We start from the raw sequence: 15,110 nt of genomic DNA, 5'->3' as shown, positions 1-15,110 counted from the left end.
TCATTAAGTAGAAAAAAAAAACCAAATCTTATGATATAATGTTATGTTAATATGATAAACGATTGTTATCAAAGTCTTTGAATCATTCATAATATAGCATAAATAACACTAAGATAAAATGGAAGAAAAAATAAGAAGGTTCTGCTAGGATCGAAATATAAAAGTTCTGCTAGGATCGAACTCCTGGATTTACCTAATGTGAACTTTAAACAGCTACAGACCTGTAGCTCCTTAGTCTCGATAATCAGGGACAGTTGATAAGAGTACATGTGCACTTGCATAAATAAACAGAAATTGCTACTACGGTGTATTTAAAGCTGATCTAGGTCTGAGAATAATTTCTCGGCATACTTAAATAATTCTAACCTTATTAAACTTATTCTCCGAACGTATTCTGCAACTAATGCTTTTGATAACATTGCTAGACCGGAAACTGGGGCAATCGAAAAGATACACTTTTATTTGATCTACCATCGTTACGTAAGATTGGATAAAAAGAAGTACATCGGGTGAAGTATTTATTAATTTTAAAAGGAAAAAAAGTATTTTAAAACTTTTTTTTTATTTAAATAGAATTTAATTTAAAGGAAAGTAAACGTGGAGGAAAATATTGTTGATACAGATATCTTTACAAGGAGAAGCGATGCCTAAATAGTGCGGAAAGCTCATCTTGATTGTATAGATGCGGGTTGAGATCAATTTTTGGTTCATAACTCTTTAGTCCTTACGTATACCGAAGTCTAAGAGGCAGAGACAATTCTACAAAGCAAATTTCAATAGATAGTTTTCAGTAGGCCCAAATTATCAAGAGTTATTTCCCGTTGGCCGCCATATTGGAGGTCTACATGCTCATATTCCTTCATTATTCAACCAACTTTAACTATTTATACTGGACATTGTGGGGTAGGAAGCATTGTTTTTCTGAAAAATATACATTTGTTAAAGCCTTGCTACAAAATACGTAAATGTCTATTACTCGTAAATGGGTCCATGTGTCACCTTCTCCGACCAAAACGACAGTACACTATATTTTGCAAAAAAAAATTGTAGTCTTAATTTCAGATCTTCTCCAAAAAGCTAAGCTACTATGCGACAAAATTTACGAATGAAAAAAAAAGAATATATTTGGAGCACACAGCGTACCGAGGTTCCGATCTATCGTGAAATAGACGTAGTTGATGTGTTTTAGCGCCGTATAGTTGAGAATGGTTAAAAAACTTCACTGGATCCAAGTTTCCTGTGCTCCTATAATAAAATTATGTGTAACTGTTAACGATGTAAAGTGATATATCAAGCTTTACTTCTATTCTCTCCTCTCTGAGAGCTAATTTGTACACACATATAAAGTTAAGATCCGGAAAAAATAAGAACTATTCGTCAAAATAAAAATTAGGTGAATTTCTTGAGACTTACAAAAAGATGAAATCCACTGGCATTAACAGTTATGTGTGTGTGTGTGTTTTTCTTTCTTTCTTTTTTTTCTTTCTTTTTTTACTTATCACAAAAATATAGTTCCCTGTCAAATAAATCACAAGATACACATTGGCGTCATCTTGAATTTTTCTAAGACGGTCACATCAACTTCTTTTGCCTGCTTGACCTTGTAGTTTTATCTACTTTTGAAAAACTTTAACCTTTGCAATAACTTTTGAACGCTTGGTGCTAGGGCTTTCGTATTTCAAAGGTGTATTCCTTGTGACAAGACCTTTTCACAAATACCAATATTTTTGACCTCATGACCTTGACCTTGGAGTCTGACCTACTTTTGAAAGACTTTAACCTTGACCATAATTTCTGAATGGTTGCTGCATGGGCTTTCATATTTCACAGGTGTGAATTTGATTCCCTGTCACTGTATTCATTCTGCACTCCGTCTTTCAAGGCCTTAACTTAAGGGGAGTGCAACCAAAAGGATGTATATGCAACTGGTAACAAAAATCCTCTTGAAGGGAGGAGGGGCCGTCAGCTTGAGATACGAAAACAGGTTTATACGACTTTTCTAGAAAAAGTCAAAAGAAATTTTAAAAAATCAACAATAATAATGAAAATGTTAAAACTTAAAGAGGAAAAGAAATCTTCCTCAAATATTTTGACATTATTTGTCATAGTACAGCTATTTCTTTACTTTGATTTTTATACCATGTCCGATTTGCTTATTACAAGCCGAATTGACATTTTTTCAAATACATTTTAGGATTTCATATTACTATCTACCATGATGAAATGTTAGCGAACATAGATAATTTGTTTGAGATCATAAAATCATCAAAGCGATTTATTTTCCCCAGTAATCACCGACGAGTAAATATTTTTCACGCTAAGAAAGACACTCCACCTCATTGTATCAATTTAAATCAATAAAAAAAATTCCTCATCTCTGAAATCAAGATATTTTCCTTTAACTAATAATTGCATCCGCCCTCTTGTCAAAAAATGTTCAATAGTACATGTGCAGTATAAAGGCTGCTTTTAGCAATGCAAAATTTCTTTATGCAACCTTTATTTTTCTAATTAGTTCTACAAAAACTTAATTTCATTTTGGAGCATTTAACTTCCGAAATTTCCTAAATATTTATTTATTTTTACAAGCTCCAAAATTCATGTTCAATCCAACAGTTCAAGTGATGCAGATTGCATGACAAACTTTGATTAATGTATTGTATGTAGCACAACAACACCTTATAGAAAAAAAGATGAATGAAGATAACAATAAAATGTATAATGTCGTGCATGATGATTATTTTGACCTGTTTCATTCACTACACTGGTTTCCATTTCCGGGTTGATGCAGACGTATAACTTCATATCAACTGTCTTTTTATGTTAATTTCGCTGTTCAAGGAGAAAAAAAGCCAAAAAACTTAGTTATTTTGACATATTTATTTTCAGAAATTTTACATAATCTACATTATCATTTGTATATTATAGAAGATATTAAAGAGTATGATAAGGTCAGGGTTAAATATAAGTAAAATTGTTTTTGATAGACAGTTAATTGATTAATTGAATCTTTATTCGATATGAAGTTATAGACTCCAACGTGAAATGTCAAGGTATAAGATGGAAGTTTGTCTACGAGTGTTTGGCATAAAAATCTACATTTAGATCATACTTTGCATTGTCCTTTACTAATTCTGAATTTGTTAATTAAAACTTGTACATGGTAATTAAATTCTGAATTGCTAAATTAATAAAGAGGGTGTTGCCTATCGCAGTAACATGAATGTCCTGCTTTGTGAAAGACACTGCCCTTTGATTTTTTCGTGTCTTAAAATTTTTAATTTTTTTGCTTTTGTTTGTTTGTTTTTTGGCTGGATTTCCAAGAAACTGACAAGATTTTCTTTCAAAGAATCTAGAGTAAAATTAGAAAAAAAAAAACTATAAATACTGATCATGTAACTCGAATAAAATGTTATAATTTTGTTATATTAGGGAGAAAAAAAGATTATAAAGTAAATATCAACACATAAGATTCATTCAAAACGTTTGCATGATACCTTTTAATTCCTCACCTCTTAAGATGAGGGGGAAAAACGTTTGTATATTAGAAGTTCAACATACATGTAAGTATGTTTCCCGACAATAAAACGGAATATTTTGATGACTGTAAGCCAGACAAGTAATAGAATTTAATTGAAAATGTACACTGTGGATTTTTACCTCTGGGAAACATCTGTTTCGATTTTATCTCTATTTCTCTTTGTGTAATCAAACGTGACCGCGTGTTATGTCGCTCTGTAAAATTCAGATGTGTTCAAGACACCTGGAACACTCGGTATACTTACTGGATTTCGCAAAACATCTATATTGACAATTTTGTCGCTGGATATCCCTTAGCTTTAATATTCTGGATTATCACGAATGGGAATCGGAATGGTAAATTTTTTTAATTTACTTGAAGAGGATTTTTGTTTAAATGCGCTTTTTTCGAAAGAAAATTGAGACTCAGAGAGACCAGGAAAAAAAATTACTGCATAGATTTATTAAACTCGTAAAAATTTCCAGCGGTGTAAGAATGCTTCCCCATTCTGAATGAACGTCAATGGCTCAGTTGTGGGGGAAAAAATCCGAAGCTCAAAAATCCCGGCCGCAATGTTTGTGCTTATTTTAGAACGTTAAAAACGAACAATTAAATTTTATTGCACACAGGGGATTTGCTTTCAAGTGTGTACCTTGTTAGTTAGTTATTTGTAAAATTTCTGCCTTGGAGTATTCTTTGTCTTTGACACAGTTTTTATAGGAGCGTACGTAAAATATATGAAAATAGCATGAGTAGGAATTTTAAACATTTATTTGCAAGATTTTCAAATATTTCGATTTTCATAAAAGTGCTCTATTTAAAAATCTTCACTTTTAAAGTTATTTGTTAAATTCTATTCAGATACTCAAAAAAATTTTAGCAGTGATATGAAGATTTTTTTTTTTTTAATATATTTTTTTCAACAGATTGTTGAGTTTTTAAAAGCCATAATTGTTCATAGTAGTACTTTTTATTTTTAACAGTTGTAATCAATGGTAATTAATTCTTCTTAAATGCCGATCTTAAATTACCACTATACACCCCTTTTACGACACGCGCTTGCTACACAAACAGAAGGGCGACCGTGAAAAAAAGCTTTCACGGCAAGAGCTCTGATTGGATAACTCGCTAAATTAATTTGTTTATATAAAGCAATTGATCACATCATTTTAAATGGTACTATTAATTAAAGAAATTTATTTGCGCGTGCCGATTAAGTAAGCATACTTCGTCTCCAGATGTTAAGCTTCGACAAATGCTTACGTTGACTGACATATCATTTTAAATGATGTCCTCAAATTATCGCAAGGTATGTTATTTTAATTAACAGTATGAAAAAATTCCAATTATTTCACAGTGGTCATTTAATTTTATGCTTCTTGACATTTACTCTGTTTTATATTTAATTCAATTTTAATTCGAAGATTTATTACTATCTATTCAAATATTTTTAACCGATATTGGTCAATCGAAATTTGAAAGTTTTTAAAAAGCAGAATGAAAAAGACCCTGAAGAAAAAATAATATAAATTTGTACTATTTAGATTAAAAAAAAAACTTCACATTGTTCAAATGGTTTCATTGTTGTTAATTTCTATGTATCATATGGAAAGTTACGGTGTACTTTGGGTATTAAGTAATTGACTTTTCTGAATGTAAAGTATTACAATGGGCAATATTTGCGGTTGTAATAGAAATGGGCAATAAATAAAATGTGTACGATACTCGATAATTGACAGACGTTTAAACGCGTGCGCAGCTCCGCCTTCTCATTAGTATTCATGCTTTATATATATATGAGAACACACACTACATTCTTAGACATAATATAGAAATTGACATTAAGGGATTATAACGTGCAACGAGTTTTTCATTAAGTAAACGATTATCTCATTGACCGGAACAAATAATGAACTTTTCAAGACATAGAATTTAAAGTGTTGTTATTTCACGTGAAAATTTAAAGAAAGCGGTGTGCAGTTTGGCGACGGCCGCTTATAAGTTTGGAACTTATTAATGCACACGTATTCTCCTCTCAGAATAAACCACCTGTTCCAACGATAAACATGATTTATTAATACGGTGATTTAAACCTTATCCGGTTGAGAATGTTTGAACCATCAGAGCTATTTTCGTTGAGGAACAAATTTAGACCCAGGATTTGCTAACTTCAAGGGAAAACAAACCTCTCTCACACAAGGATTATTTACTTTCTGTATATATCTGGAATTTATAGAAGAATGTGCTATGACATTAAATAGGGGAATTAACAAACTAATGGAAGACCGTGCAGGAACGCAGCTTTATCTTCGTGTAAGTAACGGGACTTGAAAATATCCCAGGGGTACGGGCGGTCATACAAATATTGTCCTGTCAAACAACTTGTTTACTCCGATAAACATCAATTACCATATTATAACCTTGTCAAATGTACTAATTAAAATTAGATCTGTTTGGGGTCCTGAGGGTCAATGATAGACTCCTACCATGACAAAAGATCGCGATCAACAATTAGTGAAAATAAACGTCCCTGTGCTGTGGTATGTGCGTATTAATAAAAAGATTTTTTAAACTTCGTTACGTTCCTTCTTAATAGGTTTCTGCTTTGGGCCTGTAGCTTCTGACTGGAAAATTATCATGTACAAAATGAAATATTCTATTAAGCAAAAGCAAACAATTTCTGAAAAATGGCAGTAGGAATTATTCCAATCTGTAAATTCAAATATAAAACACCTGTTGGGGTTACAACAGCTTTAAACAGTGTTAAATCAACATTCGATTTTTCAATAACACAATACGGTTAAGAAAATCTTTCGTTTGACTTTTGGGACCTCGATCAGTCGTTTTATTGACACAAGATGGTTTAAATAACTGTTTTCAATTCAAACACAATTTAAACATTATCCATCGCGGGAAAAACACGACTTTATAAGATCAATTTATTTAAATTAAAAATTGCACACAAGTTTTAACTTGGAGAAGGCGAGTAAGGGAGTAAATTGTACTTAAAGGCAGACAGTTTGCCAAGAAAAAAGAAAACTAACTGTAACAAGATTCTGGTACAGTGTGGTGTAAAAGTTTGTACCCTACACGTGAACAGAGAAAAAGGGGGGTTCATTTCAAAGTGTTGATATTATTAAAATATGGCCTTGATTGAGGGGATTAAATGAAGCATCCACAAAGAACTATAATGCAGAGGATATCAATCAAATTGTAAAGGTGACAACCATCTGTCTTCTGAAATCATCCCCTATAATGTACAAGGAGTAAACTGTTGGTGTAACGTAGAATGATATTAATGAATTAAAAACTGCCTACAGCAAAACGCTTGTCATTCTGTGGATAAAAAAAAAACGGTCGTGGGTCTATGGGTATTATCTAACGAAAAGTCCCTATCTTCACTGAAGCACTGATTCTAACATAGCACCGTTGGCTGGCAGTTACTATTGTATCAGTGAAAGCGTTTAGATAAAGGCAGGGCTGTGCTTAATCCACTAAGCTACCTAAAGACCAAAAGTCCCTTCGATACTATCTAACGTATAAAAAAAGTAATTTAAGTGACATCAACTTTTTTTTTCTCTCGCATTAATGAAAAGACCACGAGACTTCTGTGATCACCTAATTTCCTATTGCCCGCAATAACATGCAAGCAGCCCATGTATACTTTTGGTTTTAACAATAAACCTAGGAATGTTTATAGATTGTTAAAATAAAGAAACAAATCTCTGAAATCAAATATTTGCAAGCATTCCTGGAGTAGCAGCCTATTGATGCGCTCCTTTGAACGTCGCGTGACGGGTGTTGAAGCGGTAACCCCTGAGAATCGACCCCGAGTACAAACTGGTCTCAAATTTCCGTCACTTTATCTTCAAACCACCCTCAGATACCGGCTTCCTCGCTGTTCCGTACCTAAGCATTCACAATATCTTTGTGTGTATAAGCATTCTTTACCAGTGTTTAACATAATGATCTTTCCACACATTGAACAGCCCTGGAATTTACTAAGGGTAATTGTACATTAGAAATACAAGTCTGGATGGATTCTTGCAAGCAGCGAAATACTTTCTTAATAATGAGGATGTACCCTACCTCCTTTGAGTTCTGGTTGATAAAGCAAAGGGCTATACACTACGATTAGTTGATCTTTCTTTTATCACATCGCCAGCAAAGATTACTTGGAGAGAGCGCTTTATAACTCTTTCGTACGCCCCGCCTAATTTAAACAACACACGGGTTTGTTTGATCACCCTAGCTTGCTACATGTCCTCGTTAACAAACCTGGATCTTAACAAGCATTTCTCATTTGTTCTCTGTTTCTTATCTTATTTTCTTCATAGACATATCACGAATATTTTCTTCTTTAAAAATTATTTAAGATGTTACCGACCTTCGAAAAAACCGTGGAAATTTTTTTGAAAAAAAATATAAATAGCAACATAGAATAGCAAAAAAAAAGTTAGTCAGGAATGTATTGGATGCTACCAATTAATTAAAAATTACGTCAGACTCGTCCCAAATTTAGATAGAAGCGAAAGTTCTACAAAGCACTCCCCATCTTGATAAAACTGTTGATTACTGAGTTAAACTTGATACTTATAGGCGTTTGTAGTGATTTGTTTTGTTAATCCGATATCTCCAGCGCGTCATAAAACAAATTCTGCAGCTAATTCTGACCAGATTATTGACCGTGACTACATTGTCCACCCACCAACACGGGCTGAATCACCAATGTTTTATAAATATAAACCAAATCCATCACATAACTCAAATTCTGATAGGATCTCTATATTGAAACAAGACAAGAGTAACAATGAGAATCCCCATTCATCGATAAAAAAGTAAATAAGTAAATAAAGACAGAGTGACGCAAAGCTTTGTTTATTGAAAGTGCCTTTGAACAGGTTCTTAAAATATTGTTTAATCAATGTATATACATGTGTATTTTAGAAAATAAAAGTTAAACCAAGTTTGGTAAGATGATTACAGAATACTACAGAATATGTTTCATTAGGACTTTTTTTTTAAACAATGGGTTTTCTTTTCTTTGACAGGCATTTTCACAATGAGTTTCTGTCGACTTGGTTTTCTACTGTTGCTAGCGTGCACCGGGCTGGCTGGAACATCGTCCTCTTCTTTACTGGGATCGGCTTTTCCCTCTCATTACGACGAAAATCGAAGAAGAGAGATAATACAGGCTTTTGAGAAAACTTTCTTAAATCTCTTTGGATTGAGAGAGCGACCTAAACCGAAGAAAGACACTTTTATTCCTCAGTATTTGTTGGATTTGTATGAAAAACACAGCGAGGACCCGGACTCTCTTGGAGATAGCGTCAATGTCAAAAGACGTGGTGCGGGTTCTGCCAACACAGTTAGAAGTTTTCTTCATAAAGGTAAATAAAATAGAAAAATAAATAAAATTTTGAACATGTATATACTAAATATGTCAATTAAATGTGAAACATACCAAGTATTCAGAACTTTTATTTTAAAAAAAGTATAAAATAAAAATTAATGATAGTTTTATGATTAAAAATGTGACAAGCGAACAATTTATAAAACTTTAAAAGGGATACAAGTATGTCAACGTTAATTGAATAAATATTTTTATTCTAATTTGCATATCAATCTGTGCAAATTATGAAAATGAAATTATTTATTAACAAAAGACGTTCATACCAAAAAAAACACAAAATGTGGTTTAGTAAAATATATTCTAATTAACCCTCTCTAGCAGGAAATAACTAAAAAAGAGAGGAAGAAACTCGTAATTAAGACCCAAAATTTTAAATATAAATGTTATTTATACTCGGTGCAAGTCACTTTTACCTATAAACGTTTATTGGCATTATACTTTTAAAAAATCAAGCAAACAAATAAAAAACTTTAAAAATGTAATTTTTTTTTTTACAGAGTTGACTACTGACGTCATCAGTATGGCGGGGTGCGCGGAACACAACTGCGCGCATTTTTACTTCAATGTATCCTCCATTCCTGTAGAGGAATCGTTAACTGGTGCTGAGCTTAGGCTCTTCGTAGATCAAAATAATGACACGAAAAATCCAGTGGGAAACAGGAAACAGTTCAGACATAAAATTGAAATTCATGAAGTTCTCCAGCCGGAAACTAGAAATTCTGAAGCCATAACTAGGCTGCTGGACGTACGTCACGTAGGAGGAAGAAATGCATCATGGGAATCTTTTGACATTCACCCAGCAGTATTAAAATGGAAAAAGACTCCTCATTTAAATCATGGATTAAAAGTTCGTGTGTTATCATTTAAAAACAAACCGTCCACAGACTCCATAAAACATGTGCGCTTACGACGTGATGTAGAAAGTGTTGAAGAAGTGTGGCATGAGAGACCTCTATTGGTGACCTTTACGGACGATAACCGTGGATCACGGACTAAACGTGCCGCCAGTGATAAAACAAAGAAAGTTAGAAAAAATAGGAAAAATAGAAAAAATAAAAAGAGAAAACGAAATAAGAAGAAAAACAATAGAAAAAATAAAACCAAGAGGAAAAAGTATAATGACCAGTGTCGCAGGAAAGAGTTAAATGTAGACTTTAAAGCCGTTGGCTGGAACGATTGGATTTTCGCGCCACCCGGCTATAATGCTTATTATTGTGATGGTTCATGTCACTGGCCGTATGATGACCACATGAATGTGACAAACCATGCTATAGTCCAAGACTTGGTGAACTCCATTGACCCTAGGGCAGCCCCAAAGCCCTGTTGTGTACCCACAGAACTCAGTTCGCTTTCTTTATTATATACAGACGAACATGGCACAGTTGTGCTAAAAGTCTACCAAGACATGGTTGTAGAAGGCTGCGGATGCCGGTAGCCATGATGACCCATTCTTGTTATTGTTATTTGTTGTGATATTATTTATTGTGAAAATGGACGAACAAGTGTGTAGTGTGTGTTCTAACGCCTCTCGAAGAAAGCGTGATCGAGAGTCAGCCTCATATTTGCTCATCTTCAATTTCCCATTCATTGACAATCATAGCATTATTTTCATTTTACATTGGATTATGAAATTACCATGTACTGTTATAATTTCAAATTATTTAAGTTCTTATCATTGTAAATCATTGTTCAATTACAAAAATGATGAAACAAACATTCTTATTTTCTGCTTTTTATTTCACAACTGCTCAGAAACAGTGGGCAAAAGAAGAAAACCAACTGAACCAAAAAGGTCAGCGTTAAAAATTCAAGCAAAATTTGGTATCAAACATGCAATAATTAGCCTTCTTGTCAACTGATTCATGTGCTTAACTTTTTGATTTAGTTGGACTATAAACTGTTTCTCCAGGCATGCAAAATGAGACCATGTAATGAAGGACGACCATCGTGGAGCTCCTTACTTTTTCTTGCATCAATTTATTAATATTGTAAAGATCAACAGTCTGTTAGTCCCTTGAATTATAAATCAGTGTTCAATTATGATAAAAGTAATAATTATTTAAGAGGGAAAAAATAATTTACTCTTTAAATGCCAACCTCACTAGAAAAAGCATGCCGACAATTTATATGGAGGAAAAACCTTACATATATTCAATATTTAAAGAGTGCAAGCGATATTTTAGAAATTTTGTAACTAAACTGATAAATCTATTAAGAAAAATCAGGTCAGAACATGTAAAAAAGCAACTGAGCATTTTAGTTTACTTAGAGTGACCATAAATCTCAATAAGATTGGGATAGGTTGTCGTAGTGAAGTCTCAAACCGTTTGCATTTATTTGACAAAAAATGTAACATGGTCCCCCTAATACGTTCAATATTAGTTTTTGAATTCGGACTGCAATAAAAATGTCAGTAAATGAAGTGCTAATGACTATCAAGCAAATATAGAGAGTCCATAGAGGTTCGGTGTCGATTCATTTCCTTCAGATGAACAGCCCGGGAAAGTAAATCACGTTTTAATATTCATCTGTAAGAATTGACAAAAATGCCATTTGTATTGTAAAAGGATTTAGGACTTTAAATCTCTTTTTTTCCGGAGATCTAACATGCCATAAATTTGTTCATGAAGACACTTTCCCTTTGATAACATAAGCAGAACATGGGGAAGTCGGACGGTAGCCTTAGTGGAAATGACTTTTTAGTTCTCGTCCTGCGCAGGTGTTGCCATTTTTTTTTTTTACCTGAGCGGCTTGCCCCGAGGCCTGTTTAGCTGTCGATTGTGATGGGGGCACCGTAAAGGAGACGAGACACATTCCTGTGCCATAAAATATTTTATGACCAGCTGTAAATTTATTAATACTTGTGTGTTTCTTAAGATTTATGAATTAGAGTTTTATTCTAAATCGAGTGACGCTTTTCAGAAGGTTAGTCTTTTCTGTGAACCCCTGGGAGGAACCTCGTTATGCACAAAGAATACGCGATGTGGAAAGTTGTTATTAAGAAATATGAAAAAGAAATCGTTCCAACTGGTCAATCATAATCTCAACCTACAGCAGAGAGGAAACGGGGTTGATCTTACTTTTGTTCAAAGTTTGGCTGTTGGTAAATTTGAAATCAGGTGTCCCTCGTTATCTGCCGATCGTCGACTCGGCGTGGTTATTGAACACTTCAAAAATTTGGAATATTGAAAGTATGTCACTACAATTGTTTAAGATGGTAATTTATACCCACAGAGAAATGGTTAGCGCTGCTGAACTTTGAAATGAGCTATGGAGTGCCATCATTTGCAACGATTAGAAGAACACCCGAGAGTCTTTTTAAAAGCCATTAAAATGACAACTTAAAGACGTAGTAGGAAAAAGGGCGGTTCGGAGACTCAAGAGCTGTGCTTGCCTTTCTGAGAACCATGGAGTAGATTAAAGATAATTGAACACTTTCCATGGCGAATTAAATACCTAGTTCATGATACACAACAGAAAAGCCCAGAAATATGTTTACAATGAGTATGAGTGTACTGGAGGGCTACACGCAAACCACTGAATGTTTTATAAACCGTGGTCAAATGCTACTTGACTGAAAAGTAGTTAATCAAAGTCTCGTTCATGCGAGACTAGCATCTCTAATGCGCTTTAATCCCACAAAACATCAAAGTTTCATTCATACATGAGTTTGGGTCTCAATTCATGCGCATTCCGATTAGATCAAAGTCCAACTGGGAACGAGTTAATTTTTAAATTATGTCTTTTAATCCGTACCATCAAAAGCGTTGAATTGCAAACAACAATTTGCAAATACGTTTTCTTGTTGGTTTAATGGACGCTAAGTCTTTATGTAGTGATAAATGATTTTGATAATATCAAGCATATTTATATTTAAAAGCTTTCTGAAGCACAAAGAAAACGCTACCAACTCCTCATGAAATTCCCAGCCCCCTCTTATTCCCGACATGCCTATTTGACTCCAGTATACGAATAACCACAAAAATAAAACCGGGCTTTATGAATTGACAATAAACCTTAAATTGCTTCTATTATATTTATCCCGTCTTTTCACAAGTGTTCAATGACGAAAAAGCCTTCATGCACATTGAAGTATCATTTTTGAAATATATTTAAATCTTAAAGCCTTTTTATCAAACAAAACTAACTAGATATACCAAAGATAATCTTCTACACACTTCTTACAAAGTAATCATCGCGCACAGACAACATTTGTGAACAATGAACATTTTTTTAAAACTTTATCTGTGGTTTTCCAGGTTAAATTCTAACATGACACATGCACATTTTTTTCCTTAAATGACAAATTGTTATCTAAAATTTTGATCATTTGTACTACATAGGGAAAATTTTATATCCATGGATTACAAGAAAAAACTTTTAAAAAACTCTCATCGACGCTGTCTGTTCATGTGTATCAATGTTGAAAACAAAATTTTTATAGTTTTTACTTGTTTTTGTTTTTATGTTGTTTAGTTCGAGTGGGAAAATTTAAAGAACATTACAATTGTACAAAATTGATTTTTTGTTTCGTAGCCGACCTCTACGCAGAAGTAAGGAAGAAAAGATAAGATATTCGTATGAAGGGAATTAACAGTTTGTAAAACTACAGTTTTTCTGTTTTAAAAAGTCCTGTACTCTGAATCATACCATGCGAATCAGTATAGGATTGGTAAAGGGTAGAAGATGCCACAGAATATTTAAGTACATGTACTAAGTTATACAAGAATTGATTATTATAGATTAGGAATAAGTTTGGTGAAGATAGACGATGCGCAAGATTGGTTAAGGATAAATATAAATATGATTAGCCAGGGATAGAAGATGTATATGTTTGGAAAAGATTGGTCAAAGATAGATGTACAAGTTTGACTTCGGGTAGAAATATGACGGAACAAAATAGAAAATTTACAAGGCGGATTAAGGATATAAGATGTACAAGATTGTATAAGGATAGAAAATAGACGGGGGTTGTTCCAGATAAATGGTATACAAGAAAGTTAGAGAAAGGGTCAAGGATAGAAGGTATGGATAGAAGGTGTACAAAAACGGTTAAGGATAGAAGGTGTACAAAATTGATTAAGGGCAGAAGGTGTACAAAAAACAGTTATGGATAGAAGGTGTACAGGAATGGTTAAGGACAGGTGTACAAAACAGTTATGGATATAGAAGGTGTACAAAACGGTTAAGGATAGAAGGTGTACAAAAACGGTTATGGACAGAAGATGTATAGGAGTGGTTAAATGTAAAATATGTGCACAGTTAGTTAAGAAAAAGAGGAGATTTTCACACTTGATGAAGAAAACTGGAGTGAGTTGACTTGCCATCAAGCACAAAATAAATAAATAAATAAATAAAAAAAATAATAATAAAAATAAAAAAACAGCAAAAATAAAATTACTTCTCAAACTCATAACACAGTAAGAATATTGATTCTTGAAAGACTGTAAGGAATAAAAACTGACTTACTATATGCTAAAAACGCCTCTTAAAAATTGAATGCTTTTGCCATCACAAAACACATTTCTTAAAAGTCAAAGTCACTGGCAATGAAATAGTGAAACAGTATCTGGGCCGTAACTTAGGAATCCTAGACTGGCTTTTGTAGATTGTTGCTGATGATCCAAAAAGGTGTTCCACGGTCTTGATCAGGTCTTACAAATTAAAATAAATCTAGATATGTTTTAACTTAAGTATCGTTGAAAAGTTTGTACTGTTGAGTGTAAGATAGATTCGGGATACTGTCTGCATAGATTATTTTGTTGATAATCCGTTTTGATACATCAGGACAATGGGTTAAATGTTAATAGTTATTTCATCAAAGAGAAGAGGAACATATGATATGGAATGGATCATGACACTTTAACATTGGAATGATATGGAATGCTTCATGACACTTTAACATTAGAATGATATGGAATGGGTCACGACACTTTAACATGAGAATGATATGGAATGGGTCATGATTAACATTGAAATGATATGGAATGGGTCATGAAACTTTAACATGGGAATGATATGGAATGGATCATGACACTTTAACATTAGAATGATATGGAATGTTTCATGACACTTTAACATTGGAATGAAATGAAATACTTCATGGCACTTTAAAAATGAAATGATATGGAATGCTTCATGACACTTTAACATTGAATGATATGGAATGGGTCATGA

The 15,110-nt window shown here is 33.3% G+C and overlaps 1 protein-coding gene across 3 annotated transcripts in view; it reads left to right on the top strand.

The window, feature by feature from the left end:
• The window catches only part of LOC133182853 (bone morphogenetic protein 2-like), a 30,571-nt gene extending 19,924 nt beyond the window's left edge, over nt 1–10,647 (top strand). The window contains exons 1-3 of one of the 3 annotated variants that reach the window (XM_061317700.1): nt 4,777–4,829; nt 8,572–8,910; nt 9,431–10,647. In XM_061317700.1, coding sequence (XP_061173684.1) covers nt 8,583–8,910; nt 9,431–10,368 — 1,266 coding nt within the window. In that variant the 5' untranslated portion in view covers nt 4,777–4,829; nt 8,572–8,582 and the 3' untranslated portion in view covers nt 10,369–10,647. Of the gene's footprint in view, nt 1–4,776; nt 4,830–5,352; nt 5,834–8,571; nt 8,911–9,430 lie in introns of those variants that run through there. The other 2 variants (XM_061317698.1, XM_061317699.1) reach the window with 2 other exon arrangements.
• Nucleotides 10,648–15,110: the final 4,463 nt, after the last annotated feature.

The sequence above is a fragment of the Saccostrea echinata genome, unplaced genomic scaffold, assembly GCF_033153115.1.
Source record: "Saccostrea echinata isolate AGI-Se365-2 ecotype Australia unplaced genomic scaffold, CSIRO_AGI_Sech_v1 ptg000009l, whole genome shotgun sequence".
In the NCBI taxonomy this organism is placed as follows: Eukaryota; Metazoa; Mollusca; class Bivalvia; order Ostreida; family Ostreidae; genus Saccostrea; species Saccostrea echinata.
Note: the sequence above shows the minus strand (reverse complement) of the source record. Positions and strands in the feature narration are given on the sequence as shown.